This window comes from Telopea speciosissima, chromosome 7 (assembly GCF_018873765.1).
Source record: "Telopea speciosissima isolate NSW1024214 ecotype Mountain lineage chromosome 7, Tspe_v1, whole genome shotgun sequence".
Lineage (NCBI taxonomy): Eukaryota > Viridiplantae > Streptophyta > Magnoliopsida > Proteales > Proteaceae > Telopea > Telopea speciosissima.
The window spans coordinates 32,650,727-32,672,343 of NC_057922.1; the positions used below are offsets into that span (position 1 = coordinate 32,650,727).

Below are 21,617 nucleotides of genomic sequence, written 5' to 3' on the forward strand. Positions count from 1 at the left end.
CTACATCATAACTTGGGCCACAATTGGGCCTAGGGGATTTGGGGGCCTCTTCTTGCTCCGGTAGAGATCATCCCAAAACCCTCGGTTCCCTGAAATCGTCTCTCCCTAGCCCCTTAGAATTGTTACTTGGTTACTCCTCGCGACATGTCTAATGCCCTTAAAGTTCAATTGGGTTTTTTTCTGGGTGAAGTAACTTGGGCAGCAATTGGTTCTAGGGGATTTGGGGTGGACTTGGGCCTAAACACAATAGGAGTATGAGATTTGACGAGTAGGCTTGGGCTGGTCTTGGCTCACTCCAGCTCAGCATGTTTTGCGTGTGAAGAGGAGAAGAATATGCATCTTAAATGTACATGCCTAGAGTGGCTGGTGACGCCTAGGCAGGCGCCTAAGCTCCTAGCCACTGCCTTGGGCCACCTTGTTGCCATGACAACTATGATGTAGAACACCCATTGCCTTAATTGTCAAGGCGTCTCCTAGGAGATGCCTTGACGCCTTGTTGGTGTTGCCTTGATTTTTCCCTCCTCCAACACCTAGGTTCACCTAGAATCCACGACAACTATGCCCATCACTGCAGTAGAGTCTGATGTTGCTTCACCCAGAATTATCATCTCATCCCCCTTTACCGTTATTTGTTGTCCCAAATCAGAGTGGTCTTCCTCTTGTGTTGATCCTTTCGACTCTTCTTGTGGTTGCACAACTGGTGCCACCTCCTTTGACTTCAAGAATTCTTCGTCAACCAGCCCTTGTAGCACGAATGCTTGTCACATGTGATAAGGTTGTAGGTGCATAAATTTTTGTCACGGCTAACGAAACCCCTTTGTACTTCCAACCACTCTTGACCTACCTTAATGTTGCATTTGGAAGATTCAAATATCTCACACTAGGCACCATCACAGTATTGAGAAATAAAAACTTGACAAAGACATCATCTTCAAATTTAGTGATGATTTCATTGGTCGTTGATAACATATCCACCACAGACTGCTAGACGAAATTTTCACTCTGAGCATCTATGTGAATAAAATAGCAGTTTTTTTTTTGTGTTGGGCAAGTGAACTCTGGTCTTGAAAACACAGGTATCTATGTCCAGGTTCGGCTTTGATGCCAATTGATGTGACCACGAGTCCTAAACCCCTGATTATGTGTTGCTATGGGCCCACACAAGTGGTAAACAACTCAAATGAAAAGGTTGATGTCAATTCTGCAATTAATTTAAAACTCAAGACCAACAAAAGAAAAGATACAAGCTCGGGACTTAAATAGAAGTGAATGAGTAAGTGGGGGTATTTCTGGAAGATATCCATAAGAAGGTTAGTGGATGGAATAAATAAGAATTTGGGGCGAATTTTTTTTACCAATTCCAACAAATTTTCCTGTATTTATGTAAAGATGACAATAAGGCTTAGTTAATAAAGAAGGAGAGTTACTTGAAGAGGTTTTCTTTAACCTCTCGATGGAATAAAGGGCGCAATAGGGGACTTGCTTGCGGCTGCTACAGCTCGTCAACCTCAAATTCAATCAATGAGTAATTTCAGAAGAAGCTTCCTTACTCCTCGTACAAGGGACCTACAATAGGACTAAATCCACATAAATAAATAAATTCTCTTTCTGCTACTGGGTTTAGCGGAAACCAGCGAACCAGACCTGAACTTCACTTCGAATATCACAGCAGGGAAGGACTTAGGAGCTTAGATAAGAGGACTTGGGTCCCCTATACCAAAGGTACTCCCTCCCCAAATCTTAGGAAGAAAAGGGAAGGAATGAGGGAGATCGAATCTGAGGTGGCTGTTGGTGACGCTAGAACAAAGGAGGCACTGAGAATAGCCAGGGTAAGTGATGTAAAGCAGGGAAGAAGGAAGAGAAGTACAAGACACAAACAGAAAGAAGAGATTAAGAATACCTGAGAAAGGGAAAGAGGTGGAAGCAAGGAACCAAATGCACTGATCGGCTCTGGTAACAGGCCATGCAGGCACACTGTAAGTCTGTAACCAAACAAAACTCAATTCATTCCATTCTGTATCTTCTCTATCATAATACAAGCATAGTTGTCAAGGCGTCGCCTAGGCGTCCAGGCTCTTTCTTGGGTCCAAGGCAACAACATGCCTTGTTGACACTTCACGAGTTTATGTTTATTGCTTTGTGTTTTTTGAAGAATAAGCTTATATAATATCCTATGCTTTGTTTATTATATGTTGGTTTTCTCATATTAGACCATTACTATTTACTATCATAATTATATCATATTGCATTGATATGGCTTCTATGTTGCATATAAACATAAGGGAAAGAGAATGCCATCCGGTCGCGCAGCACACGCTGCCCCTGCGCCCTGACACAGGGGTGCACGAAATGACCGCCACGCCCCCTGGAACTCTGGAAATGACCAGGTGTGCGGTCATTACACGTGCCCCTGTGTCAGGGCGCAGGGGCAGCGTGTCTGGCACGACCGGGTGGCTTTCTTTCTCCCTAAACATAATTATGTAAAATTTTGATGCCTGGGTGGGCACCTTGTTGCCTAAGCATGCCTCTAACACCTTGGGTCGCCTAGTCACCCTTACAACTATGGTTACAAGCATATATAAAGAAAAATAAAGACTCCTAAAAATAGAAACTACTGGCATACTCTTGAATAACTAGGAAACTAATCACTCAATCTAATCCCCTACTTAGCTAACCCAACTAAAACACAACAAAAAAAAAAGATTTACGGGATAGCTCCAAATAAATTATAACCCCCTAAATTGGATTATTGGACAAAACTAAACTTGGACCCGGTTCTCGGTCTGGGCTTCCAATTGTGTTCGTACTGGTCCATAAAAGAGCTACTCCATCATTGACTTTGTAGAACAATGATGAATGACTGTATCAACTGCTTAGATTGTGAGCCATTGGCTTGTTGCAGTGGTTTCCTTCAACGCGCTACTCCATCATTGGCTTTGTAGAACAATGATGAATGACTGTATCTCCAGCTTAGATTGTGAGCCATTGGCTTGTTGCAGTGGCTTCCTTCAACCTTCTGATTGGTCCAAGTTGCAAATGAATGTTCATTTATGCCCTGGAACGGTGATTACATTTTCATTTGATCAGGAACGAACACTATTGTTTTTATTTTTCATTTTTAGCATTATTTATTTTAAGAAAGAATGGAACTACTTAATAGGTGGCAAACATGTCACTTGTTGTTTTCCTTTTTTGTTTGTATGTGATGTATTTAACTTTCTAGGGCACAACTTTGCTGATGTATCTGATTTGAATTTTCAATGACACCAGCTTGTGCGAAAGATCCCTTTGTAATTGTTTCTACTACAGTTATTTCGGGGATTTGTTAATCCGGCAGTACAGTGATAAATAGTGTCTTGAAGGGTGATGAATCTAGATGTTTTGATATTTGGAAATGTTTCTGGCTAGTTTATGAAGTTTATGTACTTACGTTTTCTGTAAACTCTTTTAATGGATGAACAAAGCAAGTACAATGTAAAAATAAGATGGTGATTGTCATTTTCAGTTACTTTGGACAAAGGCATCATGATAAAAGCTAAGTGTTGACTCCGCTCTTTAAAGACTGTCAGTCACCCATTTTGACTGGATGTCTAAAGCATAATAATGCTTCAGGATCTGCTTGGTGCCTTTTACCAATGGACCTTCAGCCCTCCTTGATGTAGGATCACTAGGATGAATAGGTGACAATTTATCCCACAATTATTGGGACAAAAGTAAGGGAAGATATAAGACAGCAAAGAAAAAAGTGGTAGATTAGTGGTGTCAACAAAGAGGATCACAATAAGTTAGGGCTTTTGATGTATGGTTACAATTGTGTACCAACAGAGAAAAAAAGATTTACGGTTAGGATTTAAGATCAAATGATGTTATCGTGGACTTGGTATTAGCGCAGAGAGCTAATACCGAGAACACAATGAGGAAGGGTATTCTAGTCTATTTAGTTATTAGGTTATGTCTGTTATTTTATTAGTGTGTTTACTGTTTTACCCTTTTAGTGTTTTACATAATGAAGGTTTAGAGGAGAGGGTCACATGTCGTGAAACTCTCTCTAATTTCTGCAGATTCTCTTCTCTCTTCTCTCTCGGTTTCTCTTCTTCTTCTTCCTTTTTCTTCATTAGTTTACATGGTATCAAAGCTGTAAGGACTGCTATAATTTTCGTGGCTCACTACTTCCCTTCTCTACAGCATTCGATTGAAGTTTTGAGTATTGGTTGAAGACTTGAAGCCCTTGCGGTTTCTTCTATCCTTTGTTTGAAGGGGTGCAGCACCTTATGCTGTTTTTTGGATTTGTTTAGAGACTAGTTCGTGGTATGAATTAAGAACTAGGTCTCTCTTTTTGTTTGAGGAATATTTGAAGGTGATTTTCATGAAGTAAAGATTCTGTTAGAGTTTTGGTTGAGGAGATCGATTGCTGCCTCCACTGTCTTTATCGGATTTTATCAGGGTTTTTATCTGAGGGACTCGATTGTTGTCTTTGTTGCTTCTATCGACTTCTATCAAGGTTCTTCAATCTCTATTGATTTCTGTCCCTGTTTTCAGCATTCTTTATTGTACTTCATCTTCACTTCATTAAGCATATCATGGGTGATGAATTGAAATCTGTTCAGGGTTCAAAGTCAGTAACAACTGAAATTTTTTCTTCCTCTTCCAATCGTATTACCGAGAAGAAGTTGGAAGGGGTTATCAATTTTTTGCAATGGAAGAAAATTGTTCGGCTAGTGTTAACTGGCTGTGATCAGCACAAACACCTATTCGATGCTAAACCTGAGAATGACTCGTCATGGGAAACAGTTGATGCTCGAATTTTGGGACAGCTGCTGAATTCTATGGATCATCAAATTGTAGACTTGGTGATACATATTGATACAGTGAAGGAGTTGTGGGAGTATCTTAATGTTTTGTATTCTGGACAAAACAACATTTCCCGCATTTATGACTTGTCTCAGGAGTTCTACAGAGTTGATAGGAAGGGTCGTTCTTTGACCCAGTACTTTGCTGATTTTAAGAGAATGTATGAAGAGCTTAATTCTTTACTTCCTATTACTGCCAATGTGGAACAGATGCAGAATCAGCGGGAACAACTTGCTGTTATGGGATTTTTGGGAGGCCTTGGGAAGGAATTTGACTCTGTTCGCTCCCAAATTCTTGGTGGTGACAAGGTTGCCACTTTGTCTGAAACTTTTTCCAGGGTTCTTCGCGTTTCTTGGGAGAACACTATTGATGGTGATACTTCAGCCCTAGCTTCTTTTCCATCCAACCGTATGCCCAATGGTGGGGCTGGTAATGGTGGTAATGTTAGTTCTAGTGGTGGTGGTGGTGGGGTTGGTTCTTCTAGTAAGGCACCTACCTTGGTAAGGCACCTACCTTGGGTACTCAGGGTACCTCTGATATTTCTGGTGGTTCAGTGCGCACTTGTCATCATTGTGGTCGTCCAGGATATATCCAACGTTTCTGTTGGAAACTTCATGGCAAATCAACTCAGCAACAGTTAGCCAATTCTGCTACAGCTGATGCTCTTATTTCTCCATAGCCTGAGGGTAAGACTGTGAAGATGTCTGATGATGAATATGCTCGTTATACACAGTTTCATATTTCTCAACCAGCCCAGCCTCCAACTGCGACCTTTGTTCAGACAGGTAATGCCACTGCATGCCTTTCGACTGTCTCTTCCCGTCCCTGGATCATTGATTCAGGGGCCTCCGAGCACATGACTGGCGTTTCAAGTATACTTTCTTCTTTTCAGCAATCCTCTTCGAGTGTCACTTTAGCTAATGGTTCCTTGGCTAAGGTGACTGGTTCTGGTACTGTCCATATTACACCTTCACTTTCTTTGTCTTCTGTTCTTTATGTTCCTGATTTTCCTTTTAATCTTTTCTTTGTTAGTCGGTTTATTAAAACCCACAACTGTTCTGTAACCTTTTCTTCTGACTCTTGTGTATTTTAGGATCTTTCGTCGAAGAGGATGATTGGTAGAGGTCGTGCATCAGGGGGACTTTACATACTTGAGGACACTTCATCTATGGCGTGTACCGGTGTGGCGTCACCCCATCAGATTCATTGTCGTTTGGGTCATCCTTGGTTAGAGAGTTTGAAGCTTCTTGATGGTCATTTTCAGTCAATTTCTAGTTTTAATTGTGAGTCGTGTCAGTTTGGGAAACTCCACCGTGCGAGTTATCCTCCAAGAGTCAATAAACAGTCTGACCAACCACTGTCTTTAATTCATTCAGATGTTTGGGGTCCATGTCCTGTTGTTTCTACTTTGGGATTTCGTTACTTTGTCACTTTTGTTGATGATTATTCCAGGGTTACCTGGATCTATTTAATGAAAAATCGTTCTGAGTTATTTTCTATATTCTGTGCATTTGTGACTGAAGTGAATAATCAGTTTTCACACTCTTTGCGTGTTCTTTGTAGTGATAATGCTAAAGAATATTTTTCTGCTCCTTTCACTGAATTTATGACTCAACGTGGTATTATTCATCAGTCCTCTTGTGCCTATACCCCCCCAGCAAAATGGTGTGGCTGAGAGAAAAAATGGACATTTGATGGAGGTTACTCGTCGTCTCTTGTTTGAGATGAAAGTGGCTAAATCCTTTTGGGCAGATGCTGTTTTAACCTCGTGTTATCTTATTAATCGTATGCCTTCTTCGGTTTTACGGGGTGGTATTCCTTTTTCTTTGTTGTTTCCTTCTGCGCCACTGTTTGTTTTGCCACCACGTGTGTTTGGTAGTATTTGCTTTATTCGTGATCATCGTCTGGGTGTTTCCAAGTTGGATCCCAGAGCTCTGAAGTGCATGTTTGTTGGTTATTCTCGCACTTAAAAAGGTTATCGTTGTTATTCTTTTGACTTGCGAAAATATTTTGTTACAGCTGATGTATCTTTCTTTGAGTCTACACCGTTTGTTCATTCTTCTAGTACTGTGTCTGACTTGGATGTTGATATTCCTGTTACTGTTGTTCGGTCTACTGTTCACCATGCTCCGCAGGCTGCCTCATTACCGGCACCTCAACCTAGTGTGTTTCAACGTCACCAATGGAAAGTATGTGCTTGGACCTCTGCTACATCGACTTCTACACCGTCTCCTACTTTGCCACCAGATCCTGTGATAGGTACTGATCCTCCACCTTTGGAACCTTCTTCTGACCTTGATGTTCCTATTGCTCGTCGTAAGGGGGTTAGGGCCTGTACCCAACACCCCATTTCTAACTTTGTTTCCTATGATGGTTTGTCTTCCGTTTTTCATTCTTGTTTACATACTGTTTAGAACCATCCTGTTCCTAAGTCTGTCGCAGAGGCATTGTCTAGTCTTGGTTGGAGGGCTGCTATGGGTGAGAAATTAGCGGCTTTGGAAGAAAATCAGACTTGGGATCTTATTCCCTTACCTTCGGGCAAGACTGCTATTGGTTGTCGCTGGGTGTATGTGGTGTAGGTGAACCCTGATGGGTCCTTGGCTAGCTTGAAAACCCGTCTGGTTGCTAAGGGTTATGCCCAAGTGTATGGTGTGGATTACTTGGATACATTTTCTCCTGTGGCCAAGCTTACGTCTGTTTGTATTCTGATATCTTTGGCTGCTACTTATCATTGGCCCTTATATCAGCTTGATGTCAAGAATGCATTCTTGCATGGTGATTTACATGCAGAAGTTTATATGGAGCAACCTCCTGGGTTTGTTGCTCAAGGGGAGTCTGACTTGGTGTGTAAATTGAAGAAATCTCTCTATGAGCTGAAACAGTCCCCTAGAGCTTGGTTCGGCAGGTTTACTGAAATTGTGTTAGAGTATGGGCTGACACGATGCGATAGTGATCATTTTGTATTTTTTCGCTGTTCTGGAGGTGGAAAATTGTTTCTTGTGGTCTATGTTGATGATATAGTCATCACAGGAGATGATTTTTCTAGAATTGATGGTTTGAAGGCACACTTGCAACAGAAGTTTCAGACCAAGGACATGGGTAAGCTGAAATATTTTTTGGGTGTGGAAGTTGCTCAATCAAAGAAAGGGATCTCCCTCTCACAGCGGAAATATGTTCTTGATCTTCTGTCAGAAATAGGAATGCTAGGCTCTAAACCTCTAGATACTCCTATGGATCCTAATTTAAAACTTGTTGCAGAGGATGGTGAAATTTTAGGTGATCCAGAAAAGTATCGGAGACTTGTTGGGAAATTGAACTATCTCACAGTGACTAGGCCTGATGTAGCTTTTCCGGTTAGTGTGGTGAGTCAGTTTTTGTCTGCTCCTCGGACATCTCATTGGGAGGCTGTTATGCATATTTTACGCTATCTCAAAAAGGCTCCTGGACGTGGTCTTCTCTACAGTGATCATGGTCATGGGCGGATAACAGGTTTTTTAGATGCTGACTGGGCAGGATCTCCGGTTGATAGACGATCTACTACAGTTCTGTGTATTTGGTGGTGGAAATTTGGTGTCCTGGAAGAGTAAGCAGGCGAGTTGTTGCCCGCTCGGTCACGAGTCGAGTCGGGGCTATGGCACATGTTACCTGTGAGTTGATGTGGGTAAAGCAATTAATGCCCGAACTTGGTTTTGTTGATAGTGCTCCAATGAAACTGTGGTGTGACAATCAAGCTGCTGTCCATATTGCTTCAAATCCGGTGTTTCATGAGAGGACGAAACACATTGAGGTTGACTGTCATTTCATTCGAGAGAAGTTACAACAAGGTTTAATTTCTCCTGGCCATGTCCGTACAGGAGAACAACTTGCAGACGTGTTCACAAAATCTTTGGGGAGTGCAAGAGTGAATTATATTTGTAACAAGCTGGGCATGATTGACATCTATGCTCCAGCTTGAGGGGGAGTGTTATCGTGGACTTGGTATTAGCGCAGAGAGCTAATACCGAGAACACAATGAGGAAGGGTATTCTAGTCTATTTAGTTATTAGGTTATGTCTTTTATTTTATTAGTGTGTTTACTGTTTTACCCTTTTAGTATTTTACATAATGAAGGTTTAGAGGAGAGGATCACATGTCGTGAAACTCTCTCTAATTTCTGCAGATTCTCTTCTCTCTTCTCTCTCGGTTTCTCTTCTTCTTCTTCCTTTTTCTTCATTAGTTTACAAATGAGATTTTATGATTCATAATAGAAAAGACTGGGAATTCAAAGGCAAATACATGCTGATTTGTAGAACAGTAGCACATATATTAGAAGAAGAAAAAGGAAGAAGAAAACAGATGAAAGAGAGGGAAGAAAATAGACATGGAGGAAAGAGTACAATCCAACTAGGGTTTCCAGGATGGATCTCCAAGCTTCTGCAGAATGTGACTTAGCTTTCTTCTCATATCCAAGGCGTAGATTCCATCTCGACTCCCATATGTATAGACTATTCTAACTTGGACCCCTGGGAAAGAAACCTAGTCAAAAATAAATTTTAGGAGTTAGGACCACTTAGAGCTGTTGTTCACCTTTTATTAAACTAGCCTATTGACTAATGACTAATCTATGCTTGTTGATAAAAGAAATTACCAGGACTACACTACACTTAGCTAATGACTAGAGAAAAATATCCAGAGGCCAAAATTGTAACATTAACTGTGTAGCCAAAATTGTTCCCATGTTTGCCCACATAAAGGCCTACTTGAAGCATGGGAGAAGAAAAAACTCTGTATTGTTTCACTCCTCATCACTTCTGTGTCCCAAGCTATTACACAACTGAAATCTGAATCACCCTTTGCCACTAGGCCACTCGAATCCTAGTCTTTGAAACTGTAGTCTTCTAACATTTGGGGCAAGCATTAGATGGTCATGTCCTTACTATCTCCAAATGAGTTACCCATTAATCTTTGCTCGTGTCACTAAAACCTACTAATGTTCAGGTTCACTTCATTCATGGTAGGACAGGTGTCCAAGTTGGTTTTGTCTGTAGAGCCATTGAATCTGCATTATATTATCTGGAGATTGTTTTTGAAATATGTTTGAGCTGTTATTACTCTTGCTTTGCAGTATACTGGTTGGTTTTTCCTCTGACGGATCTTCTAAAATATTTTATATTCTGTTTGCTAAAGCTTAAGGGAGGTGTCCGCTGTACAAAAAAGCAGGACTTTATTGCATGGATACTAGCTTCATATGAAGATGGAATGTGGTAGTGGGCTTTTGTTGTTTTTATATACTTTATTATTGCAGGCTTCTGGTATTTCACAATAAATTCTGACCTTCTCTTTCTTTGTTTCCTTATTTGGATATGAAGCCCTTTGTTACCGAGCTTGATTCTAGATCGGACAGGCACTTGTATTCGGATTACTTCAACTGCTGAGCTCCTCCTTTGGCGTGTTGAGGTACTTTTATGGTGTTTTCTACTTTGAATAGTATACCCTATGTTGGAATTGATTTATATATAATCTTACGGGTCTTCAATTTTAACTCCTGTTTACTTCATGCAGAGGCTTTTTTTCCTAAATGGACAGCAAGACCTGTCAGCCTTTCTGCTGGTTAATTTGGGGCTAGTCAAGTATCCATCTTATAAGTGTATTACTATGAATCAGATTTTTCCTGGTCGAAGTGACCTGCTTGAATATGAGGAGGTGTTAATTTGTTTCTCTGCAGAAGCTCAACTAAACTTTTGGATTCTTTACTGATTGTGGTACTTATCTGGTACAGGCAGTTGAAGTGGCACAAATAATGGATCAATCCCTTGATGAGAATAACATTGAGGTGGTGATGAGATGCATAGAAATATCTGAAGCCCACATATCCAGTTCTTCAGATGAAGTAGCTCAGTCATCTATTTCTGAATCTGTGGGGACATTTCTTTCACGTTACTCAGCTTTATGGATCTACTCAAAAGTGGTTACCTTGGGCATTTCCTTTCTTGAGTGTGACCACAAGTATGTCTTTATTTGGTTACCAATCATGATAGGGTAATTTTTTTGTTTGTACTATTGAAAAGCGTTGGAATCTGTCTCAGTATTTCCAAAATAGGAGTCTTTAGTTGGTGTTTGGAAACTATTAAAACATTGAAGTTGTTGAAAGCATAGAAACCATTTTGAAAATTATGGAGCATATCCATTAATTGATAGTCTAGGAAACAACAACAAAAGCATATCCAATAGATGGAAAGTTGGAAACCAAGGAATCATAGATATAGACCTGACAATATACCATTTACAATTATGCTTATGATTTTAAAATTTAACAAGATAAGAAAATAAAAAGAAGTTTAAAGCCAGGGACTGTAGTGTTGGAGACTTGCCTGTGATACCTTCTTTAAGAGGGACAAGCATCAACTGTTATGCTTGATTGCTGACAAGAGATTGTGGCATTCATTGATGAAAACCAAGAAACCTCAAAACTATATGTGGCAATAATATAATTTATATTACGGCAGTAATTTAAAAATCTAATAAGGTAAATTGGAAGAAAAATATAACAAAGCTTTGGACATATGTCTTTAATACAATACCTTGTTTAATTGGGCTGAGAATCAACAGTGTATTCTGGTTGCTGACAGCAGATTGGTGCATTATCTTGGTGATGAAGTTACTCTAGCTTGGTTGGACAAAGAACCACTTTGGAAGCCCAAACCAAGGATTGGTTTTAAACCAGTTTTCTGGTCTGGGAAGGGCTGATAGTTTTCTTAGGATGCAATATTTTATTTGATTGGGTAGATATGTGCAGGCTCGTGTGGTGGATGAAGGCGACCAGTTTGTGACTTTGGAGTGTATGGGGGGTAGTGCAGGCTCCTTTCTCATTTCTTTAGTGCATGGCTTTTGTGAGAGGATGGACCGAAGGGGCTTGTGGGAGAGGCTACAGGAGTTCTCCTAGGCTGTATCCACTCCTTGGGCGGTGGGGGGTGATTTTAATGCTGTTGTGGCACCGGTTGAGAAGGTGGGCGGGAGGCCAGCTTGCTCTCTCTCGCTGGAGGACTTCGGAGGTTTTGTTAATAGGGCGGCGCTTATAGGTGCAGGATATGTTGGGAACATGTACACCTGGTCTAAGAACCAGGATGGTGCTGGTAGGGTGATGGGTCGGCTGGACAGATTTTTGGTGAATGCAGAATGGGCTAATGTGTTTACCAGGTGCTCAGTGACACATTTTAGCAGGACTTGCTCTGACCATGCGCCTCTTGGCCTCTCCTTTGGGGTGGAAGGGCACTGTTTAAGTTAAAATAAAACCGCAAGCGTACGGGTCAATCGTAGCTACGCGTCGAACACGAGGAGATATACGCCACTCTATTTAACTAACTTAAAAGTAATGCAAAGTGAACCAAATTAAAGTGTTAAATTAAACTAATTAAACAAACGAAAATCAATGCATCCTAACTCATAAGCATCTAACAAAATTAAGGGATTAAATCGGCGTCCTAACACATGAGCATCTAACCTATCAAACTAAATCGAATTGAAAGGAATAAAAATGCAGCCACACATACTAACCACATAAAAAGAAATAAGGGAATAAAAATGCATCCATAAACCACAACCATATAAAATTAAAATAAAAGAAATAGAGGGGGAAGAAGAAGAAGATAGAGAGAGATAGAGGAGATGGAGAATGAGATTGAGAGTTTAGATAGTAAAACCTGGATGTGCTTGCATGAATGTAATTGAAAAGCTTGAATACTTGCATAAACTTACCATGGCCTCCTCTTCTAAATCTTCAAGTCTTGTCATCAACTGAAGAACTTAGACTAGAAGGCTTAAAACCTAAACTAGAATTAAGAAATTACAACCCAATTGAAGACTTAAATTGAAATTAAAGCATAAACTAAACCTATTATAACCATTAACTAAAAATCATAAAAGCAAACTAGAACTTAGAAAAGCCAAAAATCACAAATTAGAAGGAGAAGAAGAGAAGAAATTTCACTAAGTGAATGAGCAATTTTTACAAGAGAGGTAGGGGGTATTTATAGGTGGAAGAGAGGAGAAGAGAGAAGATGGAAGTGTAGGAGAAATATTCCCTAAGAAAAGAGAATATTCTCTTCTCTTTCCTCTTTTACAATGCCTTGAATCCTAAGAAAAAAGAAAAAAAAATAGAAAAAAGAAGAAGAGAAGATTGTTTATATAGACCTTCTATTTCTAGAAAAATAAACTTCCAATTCTAACAAGTGCTTCCTTTTCTTTGTAGATATCTTCTCCAAGCAATAAAATCAAAGCATCTTTGATTTTTAAACCTTCCATAGATGAGAAAATATAAATCTATCCCAAGTAGAATTCCAGAAGTGCCCTTGAGAAGTTGGAGGAGAGAGAGAGTAAGGGTGACGACTAGAATTCCTTTAAGAATAAATAAAATACCCATTCTGTCCTTCAAAAAACGTGGAGCATGGGGTGCTTATATAGGCCTCACCATTGTGTTCTTTGCGAAAAATCACCCAAAATAGACCCAAATTTTTTCAAATTCGGAGTTGGGGAGCCTAAGATATCTCAAGTTGAAGTTGGACTGTCCAGAGCCTTCCAAATGGAATCTTTCGGGTACAGTAAAGTAACTTCTGATAATTGCATTAAGGCCCCTGAAATCCGAACTTCCGCTTCACTTTGTCCCCATCCGATTGTTAATAATTATAAATAAACCCCTGTAGACCATTTTCGCGCGTCGTTACGAAAACGGCCATAACTTCTTCGTTTCAACTCGGAATCAAGTGCCGTTTGAACCGTTGCGAAGCTGACTCGATGGGCTACGCATCCATGCCATTAGCACCTCTAAATAGCTTAAAAACATTTTCTTGGCATAATCTCCTCCATTTTCACAAGAATTCACCTAAAATCTGAAAAGCACAAGAAAGCACCGAGTAACTCTGTCCAATGTGGTAAAATGTATGCTTTATGCCCTAAGATTTCACACATAAATGTGTTCATCAGGCACCGTCCTTCATCAGGGTTCAAGTTTCAACAGATGTGGCTCCGACACCCTGAGTTTCTTTCGCTTGTGAAAGAGCAGTGGGATAAGCCGGTGCAGGGTCTGCCTTGAATGTACTCTTCTTGAAGCTTAAAGGGCTTCGCTTTGCCCTCCGCAACTGGAACAGGGAGGTGTTTGGCAACATACATCAGCGTGTTAGGGATGCAGAGGATGCGGTGTGTAGGGCGGAAATTGAGTTTGACTCACGTGATGAGGAGGCGACCAGGGCAGCTCTGGGGAGGGCTGGGGATAATCTCCAGGAGGTGTTGTTGTAGGAGGAGATATTCTGGAGACAAAAGTCCAGGGTTCACTGGCTTAAGGAGGGGGACCGCAATATAAAGTTTTTCCACTCGATGGCCAATGTCAGGAGGAGAATTGCTTGTGTGGAGCGCATCAGAGGGGCAAATGGCGAGTGGATCTCGGATGTGGAGGGGGTGCAAGAAGAGGCCGTGCGACATTTTTCGGGAATGTTTACTACACAAGGCTGTGTGATGGATGAGGGGTTGTTATCGGTGATCCCTGAGGTGGTGTCCGAGGCTGATAATGCAACCCTGCTGGTGGTCCCATCCTTTGAGGAGGTTAGGGGTGCTGTCTTTGCTTTGTCGGTGGACAGTGCGCTTGGGCCTGATGGGTTCTTGGGCCATTTCTTCACACGACTTCTTTGGGAGGTGGTAAGGCGAGATGTGTGGGCTGCGGTGAAGGAGTTTTTGCGGGTGGGCCTCTCCTAGGAGCTACACTGCTGCCAACTTGGTCCTGATCCCTAAGAAGGACAATCCGGAGGTGATGGCTGATTTGAGACCTATTAGCCTATGCAACTTCTCCTACAAGATTATTGCGAATATCATGACCTCTAGGCTCGCGCGTCTACTGCCTACGCTGGCGGCGGAGGAGCAGGGTGCTTTTGTGCAGGAGAGATGCATTCATGATAACATTTCTCTAGTGTAAGAGGTTACGCACGAGTTGAACAGGAAGGCGAGGGGGGGAAATGTGATCCTTAAGTTAGACATGTCCAAGGCCTATGATCGGCTTGAATGGGGGTTTCTATGGAGTGTGCTCTTAAAGTTTGGGTTTTGTAGGGATTGGGTCAATCTGGTCAGGCGGACGGTCGAGAATTGCTGGTTCTCTGTAGTACTTGGGGGCAAGCAGTCAGGGTTCTTCAAATCTACCAGGGGGGTGCGGCAAGGGGACCCCCTGTCGCCTACGCTCTTCATTTTAGCAAAGGAGGTGCTTAGCAGGGGAATCAAGGAGTTATTTATGGAAGGTCATGCCTCCTACGTCAGGTTGCCGAGAGGGTGCCCGGGGATCTCTCACAGTCTTTTTGCTGATGACACCATCATCTTCTCCAGGGGTCTCAAGGGCTCTCTTAAGCAGATCATGGGGTTTCTCTCTAGGTATGAAGGTTTCTCTGGACAGTTGGTCAACAAACAGAAGAGCTGTTTTGTGGTTGGGCACAAGGCTACGCCTACCCATGCTAGGATGGTGGGGGCAGTTATAGGCTTTTCTCAGAAGGCACTCCCTGTCACTTATTTAAGAGCCCCGCTTCACTGTGGTAGGCTCAAGGTTTGCTTCTTTGATGTTCTTATTGATAAAATCAATAGTAAAGTGGCAGGTTGGAAGGGTAAGCTCCTCTCGGCGGGGGCAGGTTACCCGTGAAGCATGTTCTCTCTTCCGTCCCTATCCATGTCCTGGCCACGCTGGACCCTCCTAAAGCTGTGTTGCGAAGGCTGTATGGCATCTTTGCTGATTTTCTCTGGGGAACCTCGGAATGGGGGAAACGAAGGCACTGGGTCAGCTGGCAGAAAGTGTGCAGGCCGCAGGAGGAAGGGGGCCTTGGTGTTAGGTTGTTGGACGAGGTTGGGCTCTCTTTGAGGCTTAAGGGTCTCTGGCGTGTTCTGACGGAGCATTCTTTATGGAGCAGTTTTTTCAAGGCCAAGTTCTTCAAGGGCCTCCATGTGGTGCTGGTTGACCCTCATGGGGTGACTTCTAGGTCTTAGAGGAATGCGCTAGCGTTTAGGGGAATGATCTTGGAGAGATCTTAGTGGCTGGTTGGCTCTGGGAATGTCTCTTTTTGGTTGGATAACTGGTCTGGGGCGGGTCCTTTGATTGATGCAGTGGACAATGCCCTTCTGGTGGATGTTGACCAGCGGGTGAAAGATGCTGTTGAGGGGGATGGCTCTTGGAGACGACATCTTGGATCACATTGATGATGAGGCCATCCGGCAGGCTATTGTCCAAGGTAATGTTCACATCTCTGACAGGCCAGATGTTCTAGTGTGGGCACCGGCTAGTGATGGTCGCTTTTCTACCAAATCGGTCTGGAATGAGATCAGGACGGTGGGGCCAGTTGCTGCATATGCAAAGTGGATATGGAACCCCTAGCTCCCAACCAAGGTGGCTTTCTTCTCTTGGCAGCTGTTGAACGGCAAGATACCTACGGAAATTACCTTAATGTCAGTTGGGATTCCTTTGGCCTCTCGTTGTTATTGCTGTGGCTCCCCCCAAAGGGAAACTACTGATCACTGCCTAATAGGTGGTGTTACAGCGGCTAAGGTGTGGAGGTTCTTCTCTCGCCTATTTGACTTGGTGCCTCACCCAGGGCAGGATGTTAGGGGTCGGCTAGCGGTATGGCATGGGTTGGCGAGCTACAGGTGCATCAGTGATTACATGGTGGGGCTCTTGCCGGCTTTGATTGTGTGGGAGCTATGGAAAGAAAGAAACAACAGGAGGCATGGGGAGACTAGGCGTACTCCTGCGACTATCATTGATCGTGTTAGAAGGTGGGTGAAAGAGCTCCCAATCCCCTCACAAGTGGGCAAACGCGGATTTGCAAGGGATGGGCTGATTCAGCAGTGGTTCAAGTTAGTGGTTCCGCCGGCCAAGGCCTCTCGGCCTATCCCTGTTTTTTGGTGCCCCCCTTCTGTTGCTGTCAAGCTAAATGTTGATGGAGCCTGTCGGGGTAATCCAGGGGTCGGGGGAGGAGGGGGAGTCATCCGGAATAATGAGGGAGAAGTGCTGGCAGCTTTTTCTAACAGCTATGGGATGTGTACTATTGCTATTGCAGAGCTGAGGGCTCTGAGGGATGGCCTCCGCTTATGCCAAGATCGGGGATACGTGGATGTGCTTGTTTACTCGGACTCAGAGACCACTGTTACACAGATAAACCATAAGAAGTGTAACCTATGGCAGGGGTGGTACTGGTTTGATGAGATCCTCCAGCTGATGGTAGCGACTAGGGCGACGGTGACATTTGCTTTCAGAGAGAGCAACAGGGCCGCTGACTGGCTGGCCAAGCAAGCTTGTGCTTCACAATGGTCCTTTACCTTTCAGCCGGATAATTTGCCGCTAGGCGGCTTTCGATGTATAGTGAGGGAGGATAGAGAGGGCCTGCCGGTCCTTAGAGCTTAGGACATGGCATGTTCTTGTAAGCTGTATAGCTTTGGGTTGGGGTAAGGCGGGACGTCCCCCCCTGTGCTCTTTATTCTTTGTTGGCTTAATAAAATATAGGGGCTGGCCCGGGTCCCAGAGAAGTTCGGGTTTAAAAAAAAAAAAGAAAAAAAAAGAAAAAGATATGTAGGGGATTTTTGCTTGGAGTTATTTAGTGTCTATTTCAATTAGTTTCTTCTTTTAGTTGGTTTCCAATTTAGTTAGATTTCTATTTTTATGCAAGAGAGTCTTCTTTATATTCAATGTACTACGGTTGAGAGAACTAGATTTGAAGAATGAAAAGAAGAATTGAATTATTTGGGTTGCAGCCTGTGTGGCTGATTGTGAGATCTCCCTTCCTCTTCTTTTCTTCCCTTCCCTACGACTCCTCATCTACTGTTCTTCTTCTTCTTTCTATCCTCATCTGCTACTTCCCTTGTTCATGGTTTTATCACTGTTACTGGGTTTTCTCTCTGTTGGGTGGTAGTGCAGTACTACAAGTAAAGAGGGAGTTTGCTGAACAAGGGACATGGACCATTACCTGAAATTCCATAGTTAGCTTCTTATACGAACATGCTTTGACTTATTTGTTCATGATTTGGTGTGAACTGAATATTCTTTGCAATATTGGATTTTCTAAATTGAAATTGGTTCAGCTTGTGAATAGAAGGTGCAGTCATGAGCACTTGATCTTCTTCACTCTGAACTTTGGGTCCTATCATCCAATTTTGTATTTCTATCACTTGATTTGTTTTGTGTTAGATGACTACTTCAACAATATTTGAGTTTCTAAATTGAAATTGGTCCATCTTCCGAATAGAAGGTTTAGGGGGAGGAGGATAGACTACCAGTAACAGTTCTTTGTTCTTGGAGAACTTCCAGGGACACAGCCATTTTCTATTTTCATAATCCAGAAAGCATTTTCCTTTTCCATCGCTTTCTGGATTATGAAAATATGAGGATTATGCAAATATGAACTTTTTAGTTTCCTAACAGAAGATTTTGCTTCTTCTTTCGTTTCTTTTCATCATTTATTCCTATGACGAACGGAATCTGTAGGGTTTTCCTATCCCACCGCATCCGTTTGAAGAACTATATCTTTCAGGTATCAGGATGCAATAAGGCTCCTCAAGCAGTTGTTAAGTGCAATTACTTGTGATGGTAGAAGAGGATATTGGACCCTGAGGCTGTCAGTGGATTTAGAGCATGTAGGTTGTGTTTGTGAGAGCCTTTTGGTTGCTGAAGAAGGGTTACTAGATCCATGGGTTCGTGCTGGTTCAAAAATGGCACTGCAAAGGCGGGTGCTACGCTTGGGAAAACCACCAAGGCGCTGGAAAACTCCTAGCTTTGCTGACTCCGTCAAGAGAAAGATCAAAGAGGTGAGTTTTTCATTGCATCTTTCTGGATAAACAGGTTATGCTGGGGAGAACCTGCATGCTGGTGGGTCTTAAAACTTGAAATATAATAGGTACATATCCAGGGGAGGCCCTTGAATTGTGAAACAGGAATGAGAAATAGATATTATGGTGAAGATGGTGAGCAATGTGGTGTGGAGCAACTGGCCTTGCAGTATTATGCAGGGGATGGGGGTGGGTGGCAGGGTGTCCATGCAGAAAGTGGCATTTGGATGATGATCTTTGGGCTTCTTATGTGGGATGTCATCTTTGCCGATGTACCAGATGTCTTCCGTACCAGATTTCAGGTAGGGAAAATATGTAACCTTTTGCAGATGCCAGCTCTTTTCAAGTTGCTTTAATGACACTGGTAGTAGAACTTTGCAGGTATTTTTATTATGTGCTCAGGCTTGACTGTTCCTGGCTCATGTGTGTATAGGTGCATGTTTATTTATATTAACTGGACCTCCTTCAATTGTTTTTGGTGATATGAGGTTCTTCCTTTTCTTTTAAAAATCTTGAGAGGGAAAAAGCTGCTTGGAAAATTGTGTATAAATTTCACTTTTTTCCCCTCCTGTTTTATGGTTGGGTTGAGCTGTACAGTACTGTTTGAAAATGTCCTGCTTTTTGTTGTTGCATGACTAATATATGCTTTTGCATGTGGCAATGCTACACTACTTTTCAAGTACTCATCTTCAGTATATGCGCTGACTGAAGTGGATCATGGAAGCACATAAAATTATGATAACTGAACAACCTTGTATATATTAGCACCCGTTTGGTGTGTCGCTATGTGTTTTGCTGTTGGAAATGATTTCAAGTAAGAATTTCCTTTGAAATAAAACTGAATGAACAAAATTGATGAAATAATCTCAATAAATTGAAAGTCAGACTTTGGGCAAGTTGTGAATTTCTTCGAAGTAGTTGGCCGGGTGGATAGATGGTATATATCATCCTGGAAGCTAACTGTTCTAGGAACTGGATTACTGAGGGACACCATTTCGTTAGCATGAGTTTAATCTCTTTCTTGGTTTCGTAATAAATTAATTTAGAGTGGTAAGGTTGCTTTGGTTCCTAGATGATAAGTTTTCTTGTATATGATCAATTTTAGCTCTTCTAGGACCTGAGGTCACAGTAAGAACATCTTGTCCCATAGAATGAAATAGCTTAATAACCATTCCTTTTATACTCGAGAAAATGGAAACATGTTCATTACCATACATATCGACTGAGAAAATTATTTTCTCCGCCGGGCCCACCCGAGGAAACCTCCCTCTACCTCTGTAATATCAGCGACATGGCAGATCAGTTGGGCTCAAATTTTATGGACAGGTGGGGCCTGGGCTCCCCAACAGCCCTACCCATCAAGTTTCAAGCCAAATCGGAATTGAACACGTGTCAAGAGTACAGCATTCTAAATCTCCTGAAAAGTCAAGTTGTTGAAAATGGTTTAAAGTAAATTGGTGACTGAGAATAGAGGGGGAAAGATGCCAACACATTTTAGGGGGAAGGGGAGAATAATTGAGTTTTGCTTTGAAATGGGCACATGGCTAATCTGCAGTACACTAATCTATCTAAAACCTTCCATGTGGCACAATCAGGCAGTCCACATAGGGAGGCTCCCTCTTGGATGGGCCCTACAAAAAATGGCTTTCTGTATTGGGCTCTTATCCGATTATGTGATCATTTATTGCTTTATCCCTTACTGCTTGAGGAGACCATTTTTTGTTGTTGTATACTAGCAATGCTCTTTCTCTTTTCTCATCAATAAAGCTCTGTTAGTTATCATTAAATATTTTCTTTGCTATATAGATTGGATAAATACTCTGAATGTATTATTGCCTTCATGAGTTATACACAATTAATGCTTGCCGTGGGACTGACAAAAACGAAACAAATTTGTTTGTTATTGTTTGTGTATCCCCCTGATCTTGCTCAATTATTTACTTTACACACACATTCATTCTATTAGAACAAATAGAGTAATTTTATATTGATTTCATGAATTTGGTACATCTTCAGTACATCATTTCTTCACAGTTGATCACTCTTTTATTGCAGACGGCACCCTTAGATCTTGAGACTGATAACTTCTACATAGCAAGAAAGAACCTTATAGAATCTCATCTACAGAAAATTCAAGATGGTATGGCAGAGGAGATCCTGATAACTTCATGGGAGTCACACGTCGAAACAGCTTGCCGTGGTGTTAATTGGGAAAGGCATACTTTGTCTGAACTACGGGCTGCTGTTACATGCATCGGTGGACATTGTTTGGCCTCATTCTGTCGTCACTTGTCCCTAGATTATCGGAGCTGGTCAAGTGGGATGCCGGATTTACTGCTTTGGCGCTTCTGTGGAGAGTATACAGGTGAGGCCAAGCTTGTGGAAGTTAAAGGCCCCAGGGATAGACTCTCGGAACAGCAGAGAGCATGGCTGTTGCTCCTAATGGATTGTGGCTTCAATACAGAAGTATGCAAAGTGAGCCCTGATCCATGACCCTACAACATTTGGTTCCCCATTTATTGTATTTTACTGTTTAAACATTCATTATTAAGTTAGGGAAAAGTATCTCTGATCCAGCAGCGTATGAGACATGAATAAAAAACTCAAATGTATTTGGTTAGAATACGCTGTTGGTTCAGAGAACCCCTCCCTGCCCATAAAGTTGTAAGTTAATTGAAAGATTGAGTGGCCATAGGCCGTGACGATCAGAAGCAGCCGGTGGACATTGTGCCCGAATAACATAACATGCGTGCTAGCACCAATTTTGTACTACATGGATTATTTAGGGAAAATTATATCCTCTCCCCTGAACTTTGGCCTGATTAAATTCTCCCTCCTGTTTCAAAAAGTACACTTGCACCCGCCAAGGCTGATGGTGTTAGTCAGGTGTTTGTTGTAAAATGTAAAAGATCATTTTACCCTTAAACCAAAACATCCGAAATCAAAAG

The 21,617-nt window shown here is 42.0% G+C and overlaps 1 protein-coding gene across 2 annotated transcripts in view; it reads left to right on the forward strand.

The window, feature by feature from the left end:
* The window catches only part of LOC122669829 (fanconi-associated nuclease 1 homolog), a 55,420-nt gene extending 34,175 nt beyond the window's left edge, over nucleotides 1-21,245 (forward strand). Inside the window, exons 9-15 of one of the 2 annotated variants that reach the window (XM_043866689.1) lie at nucleotides 10,018-10,094; nucleotides 10,200-10,287; nucleotides 10,393-10,533; nucleotides 10,610-10,836; nucleotides 18,375-18,648; nucleotides 18,738-18,971; nucleotides 20,725-21,245. In XM_043866689.1, the coding sequence (XP_043722624.1) occupies nucleotides 10,018-10,094; nucleotides 10,200-10,287; nucleotides 10,393-10,533; nucleotides 10,610-10,836; nucleotides 18,375-18,648; nucleotides 18,738-18,971; nucleotides 20,725-21,162 (1,479 nt within the window). In that variant the 3' untranslated portion in view covers nucleotides 21,163-21,245. The remainder of the gene's footprint in view (nucleotides 1-10,017; nucleotides 10,095-10,199; nucleotides 10,288-10,392; nucleotides 10,534-10,609; nucleotides 10,837-18,374; nucleotides 18,649-18,737; nucleotides 18,972-20,724) is intronic. The other variant, XM_043866691.1, reaches the window with a different exon arrangement.
* The last annotated feature ends 372 nt before the right edge of the window (nucleotides 21,246-21,617 follow it).